Genomic DNA, 21,904 nt, shown 5'->3' with positions numbered 1-21,904 from the left:
GAGAGGCAAAGCAGAAGGGTGGGTCTGAAAGTTAATCTGCAGAAAACTAAAGTAATGTCTAACAGTCTCGGAAGAGAACATCAGTTTACGATAGGTAGCGAGGCACTGGAAGTGGTAAGGAAATACATCTACTTAGGGCAGGTAGTGACCACGGATCCGGATCATGAGACTGAAATAATCAGAAGAATAAGAATGGGCTGGGGTGCGTTTGGCAGGCATTCTCAAATCATGAACAGCAGGTTGCCACTATCCCTCAAAAGGAAAGTGTATAACAGCTGTGTGTCACCAGTACTCACATATGGGGCAGAAACCTGGAGGCTTACGAAAAGGGTTCTGCTCAAATTGAGGACGACGCAACGAGCTATGGAAAGAAGAATGATCGGTGTAACGTTAAGGGATAAGAAAAGAGCAGATTGGGTGAGGCAACAAACGCGGGTAAATGACATCTTAGTTGAAATAAAGAAAAAGAAATGGACATGGGCCGGACATGTAATGAGGAGGGGATTTAACCGATGGTCATTAAGGAGAGCAGCATTCCGGGCTAGTTGGTAATCCATTGCTTAAGTGATATTGCGCGACATAAAAACGACACGGACGTGGAAGAAGACGACACACCAAGCGCTTGGTGTGTCGTCTTCTTCCACGTCCGTGTCGTTTTTATGTCACAGATTATCACTTAAGCAATGGTCATGAAGGGTTACGGACTGAATTCCAAGGGAAGGGAAGCGTAGCAGGGGCCGGCAGAAAGTTAGGTGGGCGGATGACATTAAGACGTTTGCAGGGGCAACATGGCCACAATTAGTACATGACCGGGGTAGTTGGAGAAGTATGGGAGAGGCCTTTGCCCTGCACTGGGCGTAACTAGGCTGATGATGATGATGAATAAACCAGCATACTGAGGTAAGTAAGTGAGTTGGAGAACAGTGTACTTGAAACTGAATTATTAGGAAGCAACAGGGCGCGGGGGGGGGGGGGGGAAGAGGGAGGCACATAGTCCCACCCCTTCTTTTACATTGCCTCTGTGATCTGCGTGCTTAATGTTCCGTCAATTGCCAGTGTCCTGTAGGATGACATTGCAAAATGAGAAATAGCTGTGTATGGTTGTAGAGAGTAAGGTAGAGGGGTACTTTTCACACTGAGCACCACCAGAAAACAAGTCTACCGGAAGGCAAAGCAATGCACTATAATTGGAGCGTTTTATCGTGTGTGATGTTGGGAATCAATTTTCGTATTATCCGTGGTGGCGTTCTAATACTGAGAAAATACATAACGCAACAAACGAAACACCAGGCAAAAAATCGCTGTTTCTCCCGAAAGGCCAAGCATGTATTGCGATGGCAAATTTGCAGACAGATATCCGAAGTAAGGATAGTAGTTTTATCGGCCCTACAAACTTCTAAACATTCGCTTATTAACTAAATTAACAAACATGGTGTCATGCGCGCTCAGGCAAATATAGACATGTCATCCGATGAACGCGCACACTCACTCTCAAAACGCTGGCCTGGCGAAGAGCGGCAGCTGCAGCGAAGGAATCGAACTTCGTGCTGCCTCTTGTTTCCACGCGGACTAAGCGGCTAAAACACAGCACACACGCAGTTATCAGCCCTCGGTTCACATAAACTCTGTAGTCAGCGCAGGCCCTTTAAAATTAGGGCCCCAACGGCCGTGCACAGCCGCACCATATGCATCAGCAGTCGAAGTACTCCCCCCCCCCCCACCTCGCGGTGCCTTGCGCGTGATGGAAAACCAAGTGCGTCTTCCTTGCCTTCCTCCCTTGCACGCGCGAGATCAAGCCACTATCTTCGGCTCACACTCGCGCGTTCTGACTTGCACCTACAGAATACCACGCGCGGGCACGGTGTTATCGCATTGAAACTTTATGTGGAATATCACAGCGACGACAAGGCTGCCGACGAGGTCGGAAGTGCACCCTGAACTGTGCATATAATTGCTAACGCTGTAATAACAGCGTTAGCAATTACATGTTATCAATTATTATCAATTATATCAATTATCAATTATATGTTATCAGTTATCAATTATATGTTAGCAATTACATATTTTTATGTATAACTAGTTACTTATGTGTTCTTAACTGCCAGTATCATGTTAATTAACTGTCATGTGAAAACTTGCATTTTTGTTTCCAAACTCAGCTTCTTTCTTATAGTGCCATCCTTGGGCAATCATTTTCCTTTTTTCTTCCTTTTTTTCAATTACTGTTCTGCCTTAATGCGTATTCTTATACATGTCTACTGTATCGCCCAACTGCCACGCTCTCAAATGAGAGTAGCAGTATTGTAAATAAATAAATAAATAAATAACTGGTAAATGAAATGCCGAGATAACGAAAATGAAACAGGTGGAGAAAAGACAACCTACCGCAAGTGAGACACCAGCTGTCATATTTCGAATTATGCTTGAGATGCTATAATCTCGCAGGGAAAGCTGTCCTCGCATGCGGTCTCTTGAGTATCTTGTGCCCTTGGCATGTTAGCCTGCACCACTCGTGACTGCGGCAACAGATATGTGACATCCTTTCAACTGCAGGCGTGACGCAGTGCGAGAATTTGCAATCGTACGGGTAGCCAATATACCCTTGTATGTTGCCCCGAGGCATCGAAGGTGACGAGTGCGAGGCCCACGTTGTCAAATGAGCGAGAAAACCAGCACGATTTCATGTAATGTGACACACATGACCAAAAGCGAATATAACACATTGTGTCCCATTTTCCGTGCTAGAGTGCATCACGTTCAATCAAAGCTACCAGTAAAGTGTTTTCTTTTTTTTGAAACAAAAACGGAGGGAACCGAGCCACGTCGACATCTACTGTTTCGACGGACATGGAATGCAAAAGCTTTCTTGCACAAAGCTTTTGCTGCCCGTTCTAAAAGCCACGATGCATTGGGCGTATGTTGAAGTGAAGAAACTTGTTTTCTGTAATATTTATTTTTCTTATTACTCGTGGCGATGAGCGGGTGATAATAATGGCGGTGCCACCGCAATGTACACGCCATATACAAAGGACGCGCAGGATATCAACAGATATCAGTCGAGGCTTGGTGGCGCAATCTGCTCATGAGCCCCGACCTACAGCGCCATTATTGCTCACAGTACAAATACCCGGACAACTCAAGCATATCTTCGGAGGCCACGGCGAGACCATCGTAGATGCAGCCTTGAACTGCCTTATGTTCTTTTTACAGGTTCGTCGTTATTATTCCTGTCGCTGCTTTCGTGGTGATGAAAGGTGTATTATCATCCTGCCTTGCCCTGAACAGTGCCATTGTTTACTTGATGACGCAAGGGGTATGCTTTCGCTGTTGCTTGCTGGGGATAGTGGACTAAATCCCGGACCTTCTAGAGATGAGATAAAGCTCCTTCGTTCCGATATGTCCTCATCCTTACAAATATCTATTGCTAAGCTAGCCACGTCACATTCCGATCTCGAAACATTGATGCGCACACATTGCAATGAATTAAATGATACACTAAACGTTATCGCGCAACATATAGAAGCAATCAGCGAATTAAAAACTGAAGGTACTTGTTTAAGGAAACTGATCAATGCGCAACAAATTAGACGATTTCGAAGACCGAAGGCGGCGCCGCTATTTAGTTGTGTTTGCCTTCCTGAATCTGATCGCGCTTGTCCGAGCAGTTCAAAGCACGCAATTACTGAAGACCTAATGCGCGTAAAGCTGGGATTATCGGTACCGGTCAGTACCTTATAAAAGGTGGATAGAATAGGAAAAAAAAACGGCCTCAGAAACCTAGATCAGTCATAGTGAACTTCTTTAATTACAATGAGAAATTGCGCGCCCTACATATTCATTCAAACTGAAAGGCTCAACTATTCCTGTTAGCCACGACTTTTGTGTGGATACTTTAAGGAAACATTACAAACTATGGCTAGATGGCACACAGTTTAAAGCTAAAGGTCATAAAGTTTATCTTTACTATGAGTAGTTTCGGGTATACGATACCGTATACGTTTGGGATGGGGCCTCCTCGCAGCCTGGTATGGTACCTCAGTAAAATTTGCATAGAGCTGGTCCTTGATTGCAAACAGAGACGCTCTGTTTTATCTTGCCTAATGCAAGAAGTCTTGCTAGCAAGTCAAACCCATTAGAAGATATCCTCATCCTCTATGACCCACACATCTTGGCAGTCACAGAAACTTGGTTGAGACTGGGGATAAATGATTCGCAAATTATTCCCACATCTCACGAAATAATTAGACGCGAACGCACTGGGCGAGGAGGGGGCCCGTTGCCTTGATCGCAAAAAGGGAAATAAATTGTGTCCAGCTTCCAAACATACCATAGCACGAAAGCATTTGGAGTGAAGTTAAATATCAAGATTTTGCTATTTTAGTCGGGGTCGGGTACAGGCCTCCCAAAAGCCCAGCGTAATTTGTGGAATCTCTTGCTGTCTACCTAGAGTGCACGCTCCAACCTAACCATAAATTTTTGATAGCCGGTGACTTGAATCTACGTAGCGTTGATTGGGAAGAGCTATCAATCGCTGGCTCTCATGATGATGATAGTGCACATGTCCTTCTTGATTCTATGTTCTTTCATGATCTTAAACATGTTGTAATACATCCCACATAAGTCACAGACCTGACCCAATCGATTGTTCATCTTGAATTTATCATAGGCTTGTCGGAAAATGTCGCTATTATCTTAACTGAAGGTACAGCTTACCACAAGCTTGTACACGCGGACTTAGAAATACAAAACTGCGTCCAAGATACACCCATCACGCACTCCTTTCTAGATTTTTCATCGGCTGATCACGAATCCGTCTTGGATTGCTTACACCTTTCCCTTGATGAATTTAAACGCGCTGACGTCACGCTTCTCTGGGGTAAGTTTAACTCTGCTGTTAAGCATTGTATAGAAAAGTTCGCGCCGACGCGTAGCATGAAAGCTAAACATCATAGTCCATGGATCACTAGTGAAACTATTCATCTCAAACGTAGAGAAAAGCACAAACGCAAGTATAAGCTATAGCTCAGAATACCGGAATCCGCTTTTTAAGGAATGCTTTACTCATCAAACTATGTAACGCCCATGACAATTTTCATAATCCGGCTATGATTACATTCTTTAAAAACTCCCCAGACAAGTTTCGGCGTTCCCTGTCCGACTCTAACCGAAATGTTCAGCAGCTCAGAATAAACAACAGCGTAAATTGTAATCCTAATGATATCGTCAATGAATTAAATGACATTTTATAAAGCATTCACTCGACCTTCAGGTCCCAACACCCATGATAAATTATATACACCCTCTGCATCTCAATTAATTCCTGACGTTTCAATTAGTCCCGAAGGAATTCTTTCTATGTTGCTTAAATATTGACGTAATGAACTCGCCTGGAGCTGGCGGTTTGCCTAATAACTTTCTTCGACGCTACTCCGAAATAACTTCTGAGTTCCTATACATTATTTTTAATGCATCCGTTAAACAGAGCTCAGTACCAAAAGACTGGTTCACGGCCAAGGTAATACCGTTGTTTAAATTAGGTAATAAACTTATTCCTAACAGTTACAGACCTATTTCTCTAATAAGCACATGTTGTAAGCTCTTGGAGCATATTATCGCTAATCCCATATCTAACCACTCGGAAGCGAACTTTTTTTTTGTTCATTTTCAGCATGGCTTTCGTAGGAAGTTTTCAACCTCAACTCAATTGCTGTTGTCTATTGTAGCTGACTTTGTCAGTACCATAGATGATTGCCTCTGATTGACGCAATATTTCTAGACTTCTCAAATGAATTTGACCATGTGCCACATGCAAATTAAATTGAAATTCCTAAATGACTTGGACTACCATAAAATATAGTGCATTGGATTCAAGCTTATTTAGAGACTCGTGTTGAGCTTGTGGAAATCGATGGTGTGAACTCTAATAGCCTGCTTGTCATATCCGGTGTACCCCAGGGGCCAGTGTCCCTGCTGTTTCCTATCCATGTAAATGATATTGCTAAATATTTGAATCCCCATCTCAAGGTGAATGATTGTGGGATTTATTCTGCTGTCAGGAGGTCTTCATGCCAGCATACAGTTACCAGAAGTATTTGTAAACTCATGGACTGGTGCGACGACAGAGGAATGCATATAAACTTCCAAAACCGTCTCAATGACAATAACGCTGAAACGAAAACGTCTACTTTATACTTACCACATTGGCAATCGGAACCATGAATCTATTACCTCTGTGAAATACTTAGGCATAACAATTAACAGTAGTCTCAACTGGGACACCCATATTAACAACATGTGCAACAAAGCTTTAATAAAACTTTGCTTTCTACGCAGAAAGCTAGAGAAGTCCTCTTCATCTGTCAAGCTGCAAGCTTATCGTTCCGTTGTACACCCAGTCCTAGAGTATGCTTCCATAGTGCGGGACCTGTTCATTAATAAGGAAATTGGGAAACTTGAACGAATTCAGCGCCTGGCTGCATTGTTTATTTGCCCCGATTACAAAACATCATCATCAGTTTCTGGCACGTTAGGCCAACTTGGACTGGATCTGCTCCACGTGCGCCATATTATCGCAAGGCTGAATTTTTTTACTCGTTGTTCCGTAACCAAACAGGTTTAGCAAATGCCACGTATATTGCCCATGCTCCACACAGGTCGTTACATATTTTTCATTCTAAAGTAGTCCAGTCGTGCTTTTCCCGCACTAAAATCTTTCAGAAATCATTTTTTCCACTTACGAGCGAAGAACGGAATCATTTACCGGAATGTGTTGTTGAATGCACATATTATGTTTCACTTGAAACTATGTTTAAAAAGCATCTTTTGTAAACCCTCTCCTGCTTGGGCAGCATTGCTGCCTGCAGTATTGTCTAAAAAAAGGCTTTAAATGCATGTTTGCGAAATTCACGTTGAGCTCGTAAAGGAAAATATGGTGCCTTCCACTACCACATTTTATCGCATTACACTTGCTCAAACAGGCTATGGGCAATAATGAATTAATGTATTATTTAATTATTTGACCGCCTTATGGGTGAAATATAGGTCATAAGGAAACCATTCATCAGATACGAGCACTAGGCCCGTGCTATCTGGGGTCGAGCGAAAGCCATATTCAATGCTTTGAATCAGAATATGTTGCATGGGCGCACGCCTGGAACCAGTAATAACGGGATGACATCACACAGAAACGACCAGTTGCCCCTTGAAACATAGTGGAAAGCCAGCTAGCCCAATGGGCCACCGTTATTGAATAGAAAGCTCACACCATACAACATGGTGTGTGCTCGTAAGCTATGCTCGCTTAACTACGACTTTGGCAGCCTTTGGAATTTAGAATTGAAGGAGACTAAATCAGCGCTTCCATTGCTTCTTTTATAGGGTTTTCTTCTACAGCCTCGGCAGCTCTGCGTTTTCAGGATGGCTGGCTGTGTCCTTACGTGCCTCATTTCTCTATTAAACCAACGACAAAGGTCGTAGTGCAGTCTTCGTCGTTAAGCTACCACGTCTTCAGGTACAGCTTCACTACCGCCAAAAGACATACACAAAGAAAATGAAACTGTTGTCTCTCCAATGCCACTACTGTGATTGAAGTTATGCGCCTGCAGCAATGCGCCACTCGGCCGCTAAGTGCGCTAGCCACTGCGCTGCGCGCTGTGTCGGTACTTCGTGAACTAGGTGGAGTTTTACGCGCATAGGCTCCGAGAGTAGGGGTACCTGTGCACGTATTTCGGGGGCAGCCGCAAATGAAAATGTAGCGATGTAGACGACACATTCTGAATTGCAGGAAAATTCTTCAGAAGGTGGTGGGGTCCGCAGCGAGATCCTGCTCCTCTTTCAGTAAATAAATTTAGAGCCGAAAGCGTCATGTGTCTGGTACCATTATTTCTTTTTCTTTTCTTCGAAATTAAGTTCTGGTTTGGTACGCTTTTTGTATTTGAAAGCGATATCCTCCGAATTCTCGTGCGCCATTGAAATAAGGAAATGCAGTTGGAACAGCCCCAGCATGCAATCGTACCTGAGTATGTTGGCCACCATTGATTCTGGAACCAACGACGGTCCACCTGGCCAAATGGCTGCCGTGTGAATGTAGGCCCAGTTCGGTTCCAGTATCGGATCCTTTACTGACCGGAAGGCCTGCGGACAAACGACGACATGAATCAAGATAAGTTAAAGGATAGATTTAGCGAGAGGGACAGTTTCAATACCGCGTGTCCATGTATTGCATCAGAACGCGGGAACAAGAAAAAAATATCGTTATTCTTATGGATGCATACTTCAGAGACGTGAAAGAAAAATTAAAAAAGAAATACTAGCAGAATCCGTCTCATGATAAATGTCGATGTTAATGCGATTAGCACGGAAGAAATGGCGCAACAAAGCCTGTTCCCACCACCGAATGACGTCGCGCGGGAGGCCTATAACCAGCTAGGTTCCTCTGATGCGCTTACCTCCGTACACCGTACGATTTAGCGGCACCGCCGCCAACTCTGCGCGCGATGCGAGTGGGAAAATACATTCCAGAAGCTTATGTGATATATATATATATATATATATATATATATATATATATATATATATATATATATATATATATATATATATATATATATATATATATATATATATTTATCAGGCTTCCATAGCGAAGCCGAAACGTCTTTTAGATTTATTCATGTTTAGCACTTCTGTTGGTCAGAGTACAGCGGTCAGGGCTGGTTCACCAGCCGAAAACGTTAGCATACACGCGTCTTACTTCCAAAAGGTTCCTAATCTCTACCCTGCATACGTTACGTCAGGGGCTGCGTGCTTAATTTTTCAGAAGCCCCTATATATATATGAAGCTGCTTCGATTACACCTAGCTTCCGAGAAAATTAAAGTACTTTTTGTCAGTAAAGAGCGACACATACCCAGCGACATAAATTGTCGGGAAAGACATTCAAGAGCAGCACATAGCCGCAGTGTCACATAGCCGGCCACCCAAGTTGGTGTGATGACTGGTTTAGAAGCCGGTTCCCAAGCAAAGCCGCGCGATGTAGCGTCATTCGACCACCGAATACCCGGTGACTCAAGTTGACGGGAAAACGATTCCTTGATGCGTGAAGTATGCTAAGGTTGCTAGCAGCATTAAATTTCTGAAGTTCAAGAGTGACTCTGTCTCACTACACTGAAGGGACATTGGACAAAAATATTAGTTACAAAGCAAGACTAGTGCATCTTGAAATACGAAATGCACTGCAATACAAAGTTCAATCAGGTGTATTTTGTATTCCAGTGTAACGCTGGAGTAGTGTACATTATATTACAGAGGGGCAATCTAGCAGTCTGTATTTACTTTGGAAAACAAAACAAACAAATAGTGTTTTTTTTTCTCTCGTCTCGAGAAGGCATGTCGGGAAATGCATTGCGGGAAGCTTTTGTACAATATAAAGCTCAAGGTGGTCAAACCTAATTGCAGCATTACGCTACGGCGTCTCTCGTAGCCCCATTGTAGACGAAGTGTCATGCAAGCTGTGAGCTACTTTATCATATTGCTGCAATTTAGGTGCTCCTATAAGTACATTATAGAAAATATGACACATCCTTTGACGCTAAGTTTAGCTCGCGTAAAGATTAACCTTCAAGAATATATAAATTTCCGACTGGGAGCTGCGGCTTTTAATGCGAGTCGAGGCAATCGGTTCGAATTTGTTTTACTAGCCTGAGTAGAACTATCTTTTTTCTATTACACGAAAAAAAATCGTGAATTTCGATTCAGAGTTTCTCTCGTGAAAAAATTTTGCACGTTCCTATTCGAATGGAGACATCGAAGTTGGCGAAGGTGTAATGTTTCTCAAGCAAATAGAGAAACTGGTTGTGATCGGTATTAGACACATTAGCTGCGTACGTACTGCGCCGAACGGCTGTGCACGGCCCAGTGGCCTTGTGTCCGCGATGATGGTGTTGATTATGGCAAACCCGTCGAAGTCAGTGATGTTCAGCTTGGCACTGAAGTTGCGGCTCCGAAGCGTGCTATGAAGCGCTTCCCGGAATTTGTCTGCGTCCCACAGACCTGACCTGTAGGATTCACAACAGCACGGAGTTGGAGCCCGAAGGGAGTCACCAAAAGAATGCATCCAATAACTTCTACGTTGGAGCTGAAGATAGGGATGAGGATAATTACCCTTTAAACTGTACATTCCCGTGTGCGAAAACAGGAATTCATTGCCGCGTTTTATTTTTATATTTTTTGCCTTAGGACAAAGCTGTCGCAGTTGACACTGTCGCAGCAAAATGCTAGATGTTTGCAACATAATTGTCGAAAAGATAAGTATGGGCTGGCAAAAAATACATGAAAGTAAGCGAGAGGCTTGCGTATTCGTGATGGCACACGCTGATTCACCGATAGACTTAGATACGATTCGATCGTACTGGACTAGTCAATAGCATGTTCTGCTTGTTAGAAGGTGGTAAATTCCCGAGAACGCTTTTCTCACTTGGCATGCTGCTATTTCTGCTGTTTAGCTATGAGACTCAAAGTCTATCGGCACGAAATCAGTGCGCGATTAGCAGCGATGCCAGTGTATTTCGTTTCGAGGGAGACTGTTTTTCAAGTCCATTTAGATATTTCGAGGTGTCAGAACTCACAGATCGCAGTAACCAGCATGCAAAGGCCAAATGCTTAGTAGATGAAACCTGAGCAGCGATGCGCCTTCACGGTTAAGGCGGGTTCTCAATTGTAGATTTTCGATCTCTCACAAATATGAGGCGGTGACATACACCTCGCCCAAGAGAAACTAAAAAACTTTCATTACGCCAATCAGTGCAAAATCATTTGTCATAATCGCAAAAAAAAATAAAAAGAAATTGGAGGACGCTTATGCTTCCCCTTTAAGAGTGGAGCTCGATAGCATTCAATGACCCCTGACTGCTTGTCACGTTTCCCGTGAACTGCAGCTTATGTAACCGTAATGTTTACCTTGAAACAGTGGTGATGGGGGTAGTGAAAAACATTTATTGCTCAATAAAGATAAGTGTGGATCCCCTTGTCAGAACCCACATGCTAGGTAGTGTCCCTAGACCGGGACTCCATTGAGCGAAGCCGCCATCCTGGCTCTCTGGACCAAGGCCCTCTGGGCTTAAAGGTCTCCAGGGCCGCCTCCCAGTCCACTCATGTAGGGCTGGCGTTCGAGATTAAAGCTGAATTGCGCTGCCAGGCCCATTCCATGGGCTAGGAACCTGATACCTCGCCACAGCACTGGTAGCTGCCGGTGACCTACTGTCAAAATGTTTCATAATAGCCGGGGATAACATTGCTTTAGTGCAAAGTCTCAGGAGCACAAGTTTGTTCACCGTTCTTAGTCTCTTAGCGGGCATAGGGTATCGGCGATGACTATCTTTATAGCAATCTGGAATTTCCCTAGCTCAGTTTAGGAGTTGGCCCTCATCCTGGTCCATGGAATTTGTGGGAGGTACCCAGGAGTTGAGTGCTCGGGCAGCCGCATTCGCGGCTTCTTTTCCCCCTAGAACCTGGTGCCCAGCAGTCCAGACTGTGTTTTTGTCGGAGGATCTGATTTATTTATTCCCTCACGCAAGGTGTCATCCACCCGGCCACATAGTTACGACACGGCCCTCGCGATTCCTTAATGATATGTTTGGAAGAAGGGATGGAAGCAGCCAAGGCAATGGCGACTTCCTCCCCCTCTGTTCGGCGATGAGCTCTGAAGGTGAACCCATCAAGCAGTCGTTGTTGGTTAACTACTGCAGCCGTGTACCACCCCGTATGGTTCAGTTCAGCAATGTCAACGTAGTACACGCTGTCTTGTCCACCATAATAGCGCTCTAGGGAACGCGTGCCCGAGGCTTGTCGGCCCTCATGTTCTTCTCTCTATTCTCGTCAGAGAGGGTGAAATAATGTGGCGCGGCGCATTAGTTCAGGTACCCGCACTTTCCTGGATATTTACATCACGTACATCATATGTGGCCTGTCCAGCAGCGCCTGACCGAGCGTCAGGCACTGCTTACAAATCAGTGTGTACTGAATCAGTGTCTACACAAGGAATGTGACCTTACAAATCAGCGTGTACTGATTTGTAAGATCAGCTTACTCGAGCTTCTGGTACGTGTTGAATACCCCTAGTGCCGCAAGACGAGTGTTCGAGGTGGCTATTGGAAGGTCAAGTGCTCTCTTTATCAGTTTTCGTATTATGACGTCTATCTTGTCATTTTCGTATTCGCGCAGGTGAAGGTAGCGCATTGGTTTAGGCTAGTTGGTTACAATTCATCATCAAGGTTATTTGCTCACCACTTGGAATGAGGACACGTAACGACACGCACAAGTGCAAATTGAGCTTGTGTCTGTCGTTTCCCAGTCCTCGTTCCCAGTGGTGTGCAAATAACATTGATCATGAAGGTAGGACACAGAGTAGAATATTCGGCTCTTACAAAAGCCCGTGCAACTCGTAAGTCATATTTTCTCCGTAAGAGAAAATATGCCTGGTTGCAGATGCGGTGCCCCACACGGTCCACCTGGTCTCCAATATTGCGGAGTTAGTGCTGTGCTGTGCCCACCCGCAATTTTTTATGGATGTATAATCGTCGAATTCATATCTCCGGCGCATCTTTGATAGTTCGAGCAGAATGGGATGAGGAAATCTTTGTGTTATTTTTGGGCGATGCCCTAATGTGGACAAACTCCGATCTGGCGGGTGCGTAGATGGTGATGTCTTCGGCGTACAACGCATGCTGTACCCATCTGATATTCGCCAATTGAGTGACGAGCTGCGTCATTGCTATGCTAAATAGCAGGGGCGACACTTCCGCGGCTTGTGCTGTGCCCGTTGTGCCCATGTGATAGGGACCATATTCTTCGGTTTGCAAACAAATCAGTGCTTATCTGTCTGTAAGAAAGGCTTTGATGTAATTGAATGTACTGGGGCCACAGTTTCTGGCACTGAGGTGTTTCGATATGAGACTGTGTTTCACATTGTAAAAAAAAAACCCTTTGATTGAGAGCAAGTACTACTCGGTCATTGTGAGGCATAGCTACTGGTTCGAGAACTTCTCTGTAGAGCTGCAATAGGATGTTCTGTGCCGATTTGTATAGTCTAAAGCCAAACATGGTGGTGTGGAAGACGTCCGTCTTTTTCAGGTATCCCGATAGGCGATCCCGTACCTCTGTCTCTACCAGTTTCCGCACGCATGAAGTCAATGAAGTGGGCCTGAGATTGTCGGTGTTCTTGGGTTTGCCTGACTTTGGGATGAATGTTACAAAGGTCATTTTCCATTCTATTGGAAGAGAAGTTTCCCCTTGCCAGATGGAGGTGATGTATTCGACGTGGTGCATGCATAAAGCATTTGGTAGGTTAGAAAAAAGATTGACCATGCTGCGGTCCCTACCAGTGGCTGTGCATTTCCATTTTTGCAAGAGCCGCTTTGAGGTCGTGCAGTTGGAATGGTGCATACAACCCTGGATTCGCTCTGTCTTCATAGAGTCCGGGCCACGCGGATCCTGCTGTTGGCAGATATACTTGCCCCTAAGCGTCTCTGCTAGCTGTGTTGTGATTCCTTGGAAACTATGAAAGGCTCTGTGGAGTTGGTGTGTTTCCACCCGTGCTTGTGAAAGGTCAATCAGAGAGAAAGCGCCATCTATTTTTTACACCGCGAATGTTTTTTTTTTCTATGCACGAAGGCGAGCTTTTTGTTAGAAATGCGGCGTCTTGCATACGCTGATCCCGGAGGTAGTGCCCACGCGCGCCAAGAAAATTACATAGTTTTAATGTTTCTCTTACTGTTGCGCACTTTTATTATCTAAGTATGAGAATATTTAACATAAAAGGCATGCGCTGTTGGTGTTTTATTAAGGGCCCAGAGTACCAGAATATCCGTCGTCGGTGCAGGAGTCAGTGCGGACGGCGATGTCCGCATGCGAAAAATTACCCCGATTCACGCAGATCCTCCGTTTGGCACATAGGCGTTATGGAACCAATTGAATTTCTCAATGGCAAATGTGTCACAAAATTTGTAAATTATGACGTACAGACAATGTACAGTCAAGCTAGCGTCGGTCTCTAATTTGAATATTCGAGAAAACATAATTCTGTTCCCCGGACATTCAAACACAAACCGCTTTTCCATCTGCTGTTTGAGGTCTCTCTCAGTAGAAGCCGCGAGCACCACTCTGTTCGTTACAACACCATCCAGATGGTGTTGCAATGGTGTTACACGGGGGAAAAAGAGAAACAGAACGCCGGTCTTCGTGCATAGCGTTCGGTGTCAGCATTTCCAGGAAAACATTACGGTTACATAAGACACAGTCGCCGGTAAGCTTGAGAAGCAGTCAGGAATCTTTTAATGCTATCGCATTCCATTCTTAAAGGCGAAGCTTAAAGGGACACTAAAGAGAAAAGTTATTTCTACTGCATCAGTAAATTACCCCTCTAGGACAGCAAAAACACCACTCTTAGCACTGTAAGGGTCTTAGTAAGCCAGAAAAAATGCAAGAAAGAAAGACGGGTGACGACACCTCCATTAGGTTCCCGCACATGGTCACTTTGACGTCACGGGTTTTGATGGCATCTTCGAGGGCCTACTTAATTATATAGCGGTACCGAGTGACTACATTGTGTTCCACAGGAACAAAATATTAGACATGGCAAGTTTTGGGAACTTTTACACATCCAACGCGGCCGAAATGCGAAGACATACTTTGGAATCCCTGACGTGCCACTGACGTACTAGCGTGGGGGTTCTAGCGCGAAATTCAAATACTGATACTTCGACCTTCATTTTTTTCATGTAATTATCAAGCTATATTTAAATGGCTGCCTGCAGTGTTCTCAAAAAATGCTTTATTAGTCTAAACTGATTTGTTGTTTCGCTTTAGTGTCCCCTTTAAGATTCCTCAAAATCTTGTTTCTTGACCTTTGTGTGTGGTCTGCAATCCTCAAAATTCCGAGGAATAACCTTGCCAAGAATGTAAGACAAGGTATCAGCAACTTTAGTGATAGAATGGTGTGGCAATATAGCTGGCATATACCACACATGAAATAGCAAGGTATGGCATGTGCTTTTGCTAAATATATAGGGAAATTTTCGCTCGCGGACAACTAAGCCGACGCCGGCGCCGACTACGGATATTCTGTGACACGAGGCCCTCAACGCTTTCGCGTATGAATAAGCATTGCCTCTGGGAAATGACACTACTGGAGGATTTATTGGAGCACATCGCTCAATGGGCCAAACGTGGCGAACGCTACCTGCAATTCCTAGGGTGAGAAATTCGCAGCAGACGACCTTGTGTTGACTTCAACCTCTTCGACGCGCCGCACGATCACGGTTTTCAACAGCCTCCGCGCTCGACAATGTCACTTGTACACTTCTATGTACCAAGAAGTTAACCGGCTTTGTCAATAAAGTGCCGTCTGCTCATCGGACTTTCCATGGTCTGGCGTGCCCGTATTTTCCCTTAAGATTTCAATAACTTCCACGTTATGTTAGTAAACGCACAAAAGTTGTATAACTAATCATCTTGTTTTTTTTAACAATACTTCGCAAGTGAAAATGATGCTATAATTGGTGAGCGTCTGTGGATAAGATTGGAAAACGATTGCTAAGAGCCTTCCTTTTCCTGTTAACAGCGTTGTTCCTTTATATATAGCAAAAATGCAGGCAACAACCACCATACGCTCACTGAGTACGCGCAAGTCCTTATATAGTATGGACCTTCATAAGATACACCTGCATTCACTTTTTCACAAAGCTCTTAACACACCATAGGTGCAATGTTACACCATCATAATCTATGATATTCATTTTTCTAATACTTAGATAACGCCTACTAGCAAGAAAAATTTGCTTACACGCACAGTTGTGCCTGCGGTATTCAATATTTATCTGTATATGTTTGTAAAAACAAATTAACGACGTCATGCATCTGACAAAGACTACAGTTTGGTCATTTTGCCAAGAACCTTTCAAACAAAATAGCATACTAAGAAAAACAGCATGCTTCTTCTTTTTTCATTTTTAATTAATATTGGTGCCGCGCTTTTAGAAGTGCATTAGTTGTCGATGTGCTGGGTACTGCTTGGCAATCTTCGTGGCACTGTATACACTCACATGAGGCGGGTGAACGTGGCGCCCCACATGCCGAGAAACCAGCGTGAGTTGTTGAAGACGCGCTTGCTGTTTCTCACGTAGTTGTCCAGGATCTTGTAGTCGCTCAGCTTGCGCCATACTTCAGTGGTGTCGTCGTAGTACAGCTTAACCCTGCCATCTGCGAGCGGCAACACAGCACAAAAGAGGATACTTGAAGGGGCCTCCTTATTTCAATTATTTCGTTGATGCAATGAATGTTGTAAATTATTTTAGGATCTAATGGAGGTTGTAAAGCGTGAACTATAGGGGCGTATTATCGCAACAATTTTCGTTCAAGCGACTAGATGTGAGATAGTGGTGCGATAGGAGAAATAAAAATGCCGTATAGCCCTGCTACCCGGAGACAGGCTTCTCTACCAACGTAGACCACGGCCGGTCTGCAGTACGTGACACGCTAGGTCCGCGCCGCGTTAACACAGACTGGCTGTGCATACAATTATCCTTTGTTTACACCAGCGTCCACAAATGGCGTTCATTTCCGGCCTCCTCCAATACCGGAGCCCTAGACCGCGTCACGTTGACCTCTGTACACCCGCTCCCTCTTTAATGGGAAGCTTCTTTTGCGAATTATCCCACATTTTCTTGACGATGAATGATGGGCGCAGCGGCTGTCTTGCCGGAGAGCTCATACTTTGGCCGCTCGACGCTCGAGCCATGTGTCACGACGTCAGACGCATACAACTATCGTGCTAATGGCGACTAGCTCATTGGGGAGGATCGCTGCATGTCGCATTGCGTATAGCCCGGGTGAACGACAGCACATACCTACGCACCGGTTTCGTCTACTCCAAAGGCAACTGAATGAAACTTCATTACCCACTTAACGAAATCTTCCCTTTACATAAGCTCCGTGATGTGCATTGGATGTGCATATTTTTTGTTTCATTCTCTTCATTTTTTGCGCTGCTGCACATCGCGCTGCGGAAAGCGGATTTGCACTTTTTACAGTGATCAGCTTAGAGGACCTATGTGCCCTCATTGGGGACGCTGCTAACAGTGAGTCTAACGTAAGCGAATTTCTGCCTGTGAGCTTGACTGTCCGGCTGGAAGCAAGACTTTCCCGAGAGGAAGGACGCACGCGCTGTTTGAAATTTCGTCTGTTTCCGAGCCGTGCAGCCGCTTATTACTTTGCGGACGCTACTGCGAGCGCGTTATGTACGCTCCACATATGCCTGTGTGCAATTCCCTGACATGGTGAAGTACCCTGTACAGGGGCACTAACGTAATATTTTCGACATAAAAATGCTAAAATAATAAAAAAATATCAGCAATTATCACAGTTCCTAAGTACTATCCAGTACCACGTGTTTTAAGTCATTCCATGGAAAATGCTACAGACATTGCGCGTGAACACCTTGAATTATTACATAAAAAAAAGTCGCAATTTCGTCTCAAAGCCGAAGCATTGGGTGCGATAAATATTGCTAGACAACGATACGGAGTAAGGATTGTAGTTCTAGCGGCCGAGGAAATTTGCCAACATTCCCTTAATAACAAAATTAACAACAATGGTGTAAGCACGCCGGCGAACATGAACGCATCACACTCGATGCCTTCGGACACGCGCTGTCAAAACGCTCGCGTGAGTAAGCGCGCTAGCAGCCGTGAGCAAAGTGTAATTGGCGCTTCCTATAGCTTCAACGCAAACTGAGTGGTGAGAAAGAAGCACGAACAAAGGTACGAACCGTCGGCGCACGTAGACTGCCTAGACTTTGCGCTAAACGCAGATCGCTTTCACGATAAAGCGGCCTTGTCCGCGCAATGCACAGTTGCTGTCGGAGTGCAACGCCGCCGCCCCTCGCTTCCCTCCCCCCGATGGTTTGCGCGCGGCGGTAGACGGCTCGCCTCCTCGCCGCTCTCCTCCCTTGCCGGCGTGAGATTGAGCCGCGATCATGGGCTCTCCTCGCATGCTTTATCTCGCACACACAGCGTAGGGCGCGCCGGCACGCTCTTACCGCCCTTGGACTTTATGCGGAACATCTGGGCGACGTAGACGGCAAAAACGCGCTTCGAGTGCCCATATCGTGGCTGTGGCAATAACCTATTCGAAGTTTAATCCACTTGGAGAAAACTACTGAATGTACGGCCACGCTGCAAATTTTCTCGGAGAGCGAGAAATATCAGATTTAAAACTAAAGAAAAGGAAATGCGTTATATAGAAATTGTAAGAATACCTTGCTTGACCTAGGGTCTTAGTTCCTAAATGCTTGGTTCAAGGTGGAGTAATCTTACATTAAGCTATTCTTCTCGTTTGTATTACGCCACATGTGGCGATTTTACAGATACCTATATTTTGAAAGATTTTCCTGTGATGGGTACTCAAGGCGCATAATGGGCATTCAAAGACCTCATTCCAAAGCGCTCAAACTCACACGTGTAGTCGACGCAGCCACAACACCATACCACGGAGGATTCCCGCCCTCCATGGCAGTGCTTCATCCCGCGCAAGAATGGCGTCCGCATACTATCTCGTGTGGTATTGCTCCAAGATGCTCTTTTACGCGCAAGCAGTTTATACTTTTTGTTGAACATGCTAGGAACAGTGTGGAAGGAGTGGCGTAATTGTGAACTAATTCTAATTAAGAAAATGGCTGCACATAGGAACGTCAGATGGCGCAACGTATACAAGTGGATCTTAAAGAGGGATTAAGAGATAGCACCAACATCGCATGCATCAGGGGCTAACAATAAAACCATTAACTTGAAATTTTTTTCGCCGTGTCACTGAATCTGTCATTTCAAGTAACTTACTGTACAAGTCGGGTATCTGCGCTGACAGACTTGGTGCCTAATGTCCGCTAAACATTGTAAAACGGCCGCTTTCGTGTTCTCATGTCTCACGCTAGCATGAGCACTCAATAACGTAGCCGCTTTCTAACACGTATCTATATGCATCTTTTTCTTTTCATTTATCTGGACTGCAAGTGTACCTGACAAGACGCCGGAACGAGGCGAGTCTGCATTTGCCTGGCCCCCAATGTGGCCAAACTGCTGCCTTTCTTTCATTCGTGCTCCGTCCGTCTTTTTCTGCCTCCCTCATCTTGTCCAGCTCCTCGTCGATGAGCTCACTCTAAAGCTGACAAAGCGCCAAGAAGCAGTCAGTCGCTATCACCACTGCTTCCTTTTCTGTTTGACTTAGTTCTCAGACTCTTCATAGCCGTTTTCTTCTAAACAACTGCCAACCGCGCCGTTCCAAGTCGGCATTATCAGAGCCGAAGCGTTACTTTTGGGAACCCTGGTGAAAAGCCGTCCGCCGGTAGAAAGCGTTGACCAAAATGCACGTGGTATTTTACATATATATATATATATATATATATATATATATATATAGCGGCAGTGCTGCGGCTCACCGTATCGCTTCTTCTTCTCGAACACAAGCGGCTCCTGGTTAGCCAGTCGCGAGTACACGAAGAACCGGATGTACACATAATCCGTGCACTGGGGGGCGTCGTCAGGAAGTACGAATGGTAGGTATTCGAAGACACAGATGAGGGTGAACTTCGCTGTAAAGAGCACGACGGGTACGAAACCAAACAATTAAAGACGAGAGTTTGAATACATCGTTTAGATCGTACGTTAACACAGTTTTACATCAACAGCTATACATTGCAGTTACATTACAAAGTTACGACATTTACATCAAGAGAGTTTCTATATATTGGCTGAATAAGAATGTGTAAGGGAATCGGCCTGTTTTTTGACATTTCCTAATATTCACTTTCATTGCTGCAACTAAATTGGAGTCGCGGTGATTCGTACGGGAGAACGTGGTCTTAACGACATCTTAACGTTCTTTGTTCCTTCAAATTAAAAATAATAAAAGAGGAAAAAAACTACTGACGAAGGGAGAGATTTGTTTACTGAGGGTTTTCATGACTACGTGTTGCTGCGTTGAAGAAAGAAGAAAAAAGCGTACTCAAATGAATGACTAAATTATGCACAAACCCATGTCGAAATACTCGTACATCTAAAATATTGAAAGCAAGGTTTCAATTAGGCATTCGCTTGCTGACCGGCGATGCTTCGTATGAACCGTGCGGACACAGAAGTTGCAACAATGACACGACTGTCCACCACCCTTCTATTCACGAACCCAAAACCGCGTTAGATGCAAGAAAATGTGGAAGTAGATTGATATATCTTTTGCGGTATAGATTAAAGATAGTGTCAATGGAAGGGAATAGTTAATACGGACCAGAGAAATGAAATAACCGGACTAGCAATACTTGCGAAGTATATACACTGCGGACATAGATAACCGAGACTAATGATGGCTACATAAATTATCATCGCATTTTGGAAGACAACGTGGCCACGTAACGGCGACGAGAAAGCAGCGTGACGATGCGCATGATAGCAGCACGATTACGACGACAACATGACTAAGGCGGCACGACGACAACGCGAACTACGGCTACGTGACGAGGATTGCATGGAGATGGCTGAGTACAGCCAAGCGGGAGTCTGTCCGAGCGAAGCTGTGTTGAGCTGGCAAGAATAAACGGTACATCTCGGCAAGTAACACGCTTTGAATTTCGGCGCCGAACACGCCCGGTCATTGTCAGCGCAAGCAGCAGTGAAACTCGACAAAACCGCACCCATGGCACAGAACCTACAGGCGCTACGTAATGAGCCATCGCGCGGCGGTGCGCGCGTCTCAATGTGCTCGTTGGCGTTCGGTGGCAAGCCCGACAAATTGACTGCACGAGAGCATCTATCATCCGCGTAGATACTCCAGCCAACGGCCACGAGAGCGTACGAAATAACCTTAGGAATCCATTCGATTCAAGCGAACTTGTTGCAACGTGAGTGCAAAGCGCACACAATGCGTTTAGCCGTGCATACGAGGCTTTGCATACCTATCAACTCTCCCGAATTTTGCGTAATGTTTACGAACTTGGGTTCGTTTGATGATTTTACCAATGCTCCGTCAAGTATAACAAAAAGTAGATTGGATCTGCGAAAACATTTTAAAGATGTCGAAGTATTGGGCCGCGTTAGACGACAAAAAAAAAATTCCTACAAGAAAGAAATTTCGATTGTTTCTGTGTCGCCCTTTTGTGGCAGCACTGGTAGCCACATAACAGAGATGTGCTTCCTTCGAGCAAGTTTATTCTGAGACATTCCTGAGGGTGGTAAATTACCGCTATAAATGCTTATATGTATCGTGCAAAAAGTGAGTACTCAAGGCAAATTTTATTGGAATGCTTGCACTTCCCTCCCCCTTTCATGTTGCAGGGAATTTTATCATGAATTTTGATGTTCACTGCTTGGCAGATATGCTGTTGTGACATGGTCATTGACCTCTGTGTCGGCGGTCAGTGACAGGCAAAGCATCACGACTAAGCTAGTGCGATCATTCAAAGAGTTCCTCTCAAAAAATTGTACTGCGGCTCCTTTTCTTTCTGTGGTGCATGAGAATAAATAAGGGAAATGGGAGAATGGTTACGGGTCACCATAAATGTAGCCGTAAATGACGCAGAAACACGGGATGATCGCAGGCCTAACAGCGGGAAAAGCACTATGACAATGACAAATCGATGGCCGCGTGGCTACTTAGAATGCTTCAGCATAAAAAGTATATGATATATATAACGGTAACATAAACCTAACCTAAAGCTAAGCTAAGCCGACCTAACGTGAACGAGACGCAAAGCCAATAATCCTCATGGCGTCACATCAGGCAATCGCATTCAACCGTGGTTGCTAAGGCGCTGTGCGCATATTCCACTCAAAGGGGTCCACTGAAAACTGCTCCTGAAAAGTCCA

At 44.8% G+C, this 21,904-nt stretch overlaps 1 protein-coding gene across 2 annotated transcripts in view; it reads right to left on the bottom strand.

Moving 5' to 3' along the window:
- The window catches only part of LOC135903072 (collagen alpha-1(III) chain-like), a 442,036-nt gene that overhangs the window by 26,466 nt on the left and 393,666 nt on the right, over positions 1 to 21,904 (bottom strand). For both annotated transcript variants that reach the window (XM_070532327.1, XM_070532328.1), the window contains 4 exons: positions 19,486 to 19,638; positions 16,097 to 16,253; positions 9,889 to 10,054; positions 8,015 to 8,133 (listed from right to left, as the gene is read on the bottom strand). In XM_070532327.1, coding sequence (XP_070388428.1) covers positions 8,015 to 8,133; positions 9,889 to 10,054; positions 16,097 to 16,253; positions 19,486 to 19,638 — 595 coding nt within the window. The remainder of the gene's footprint in view (positions 1 to 8,014; positions 8,134 to 9,888; positions 10,055 to 16,096; positions 16,254 to 19,485; positions 19,639 to 21,904) is intronic.

Source organism: Dermacentor albipictus, chromosome 1, assembly GCF_038994185.2.
Source record: "Dermacentor albipictus isolate Rhodes 1998 colony chromosome 1, USDA_Dalb.pri_finalv2, whole genome shotgun sequence".
In the NCBI taxonomy this organism is placed as follows: Eukaryota; Metazoa; Arthropoda; class Arachnida; order Ixodida; family Ixodidae; genus Dermacentor; species Dermacentor albipictus.
Note: the sequence above shows the minus strand (reverse complement) of the source record. Positions and strands in the feature narration are given on the sequence as shown.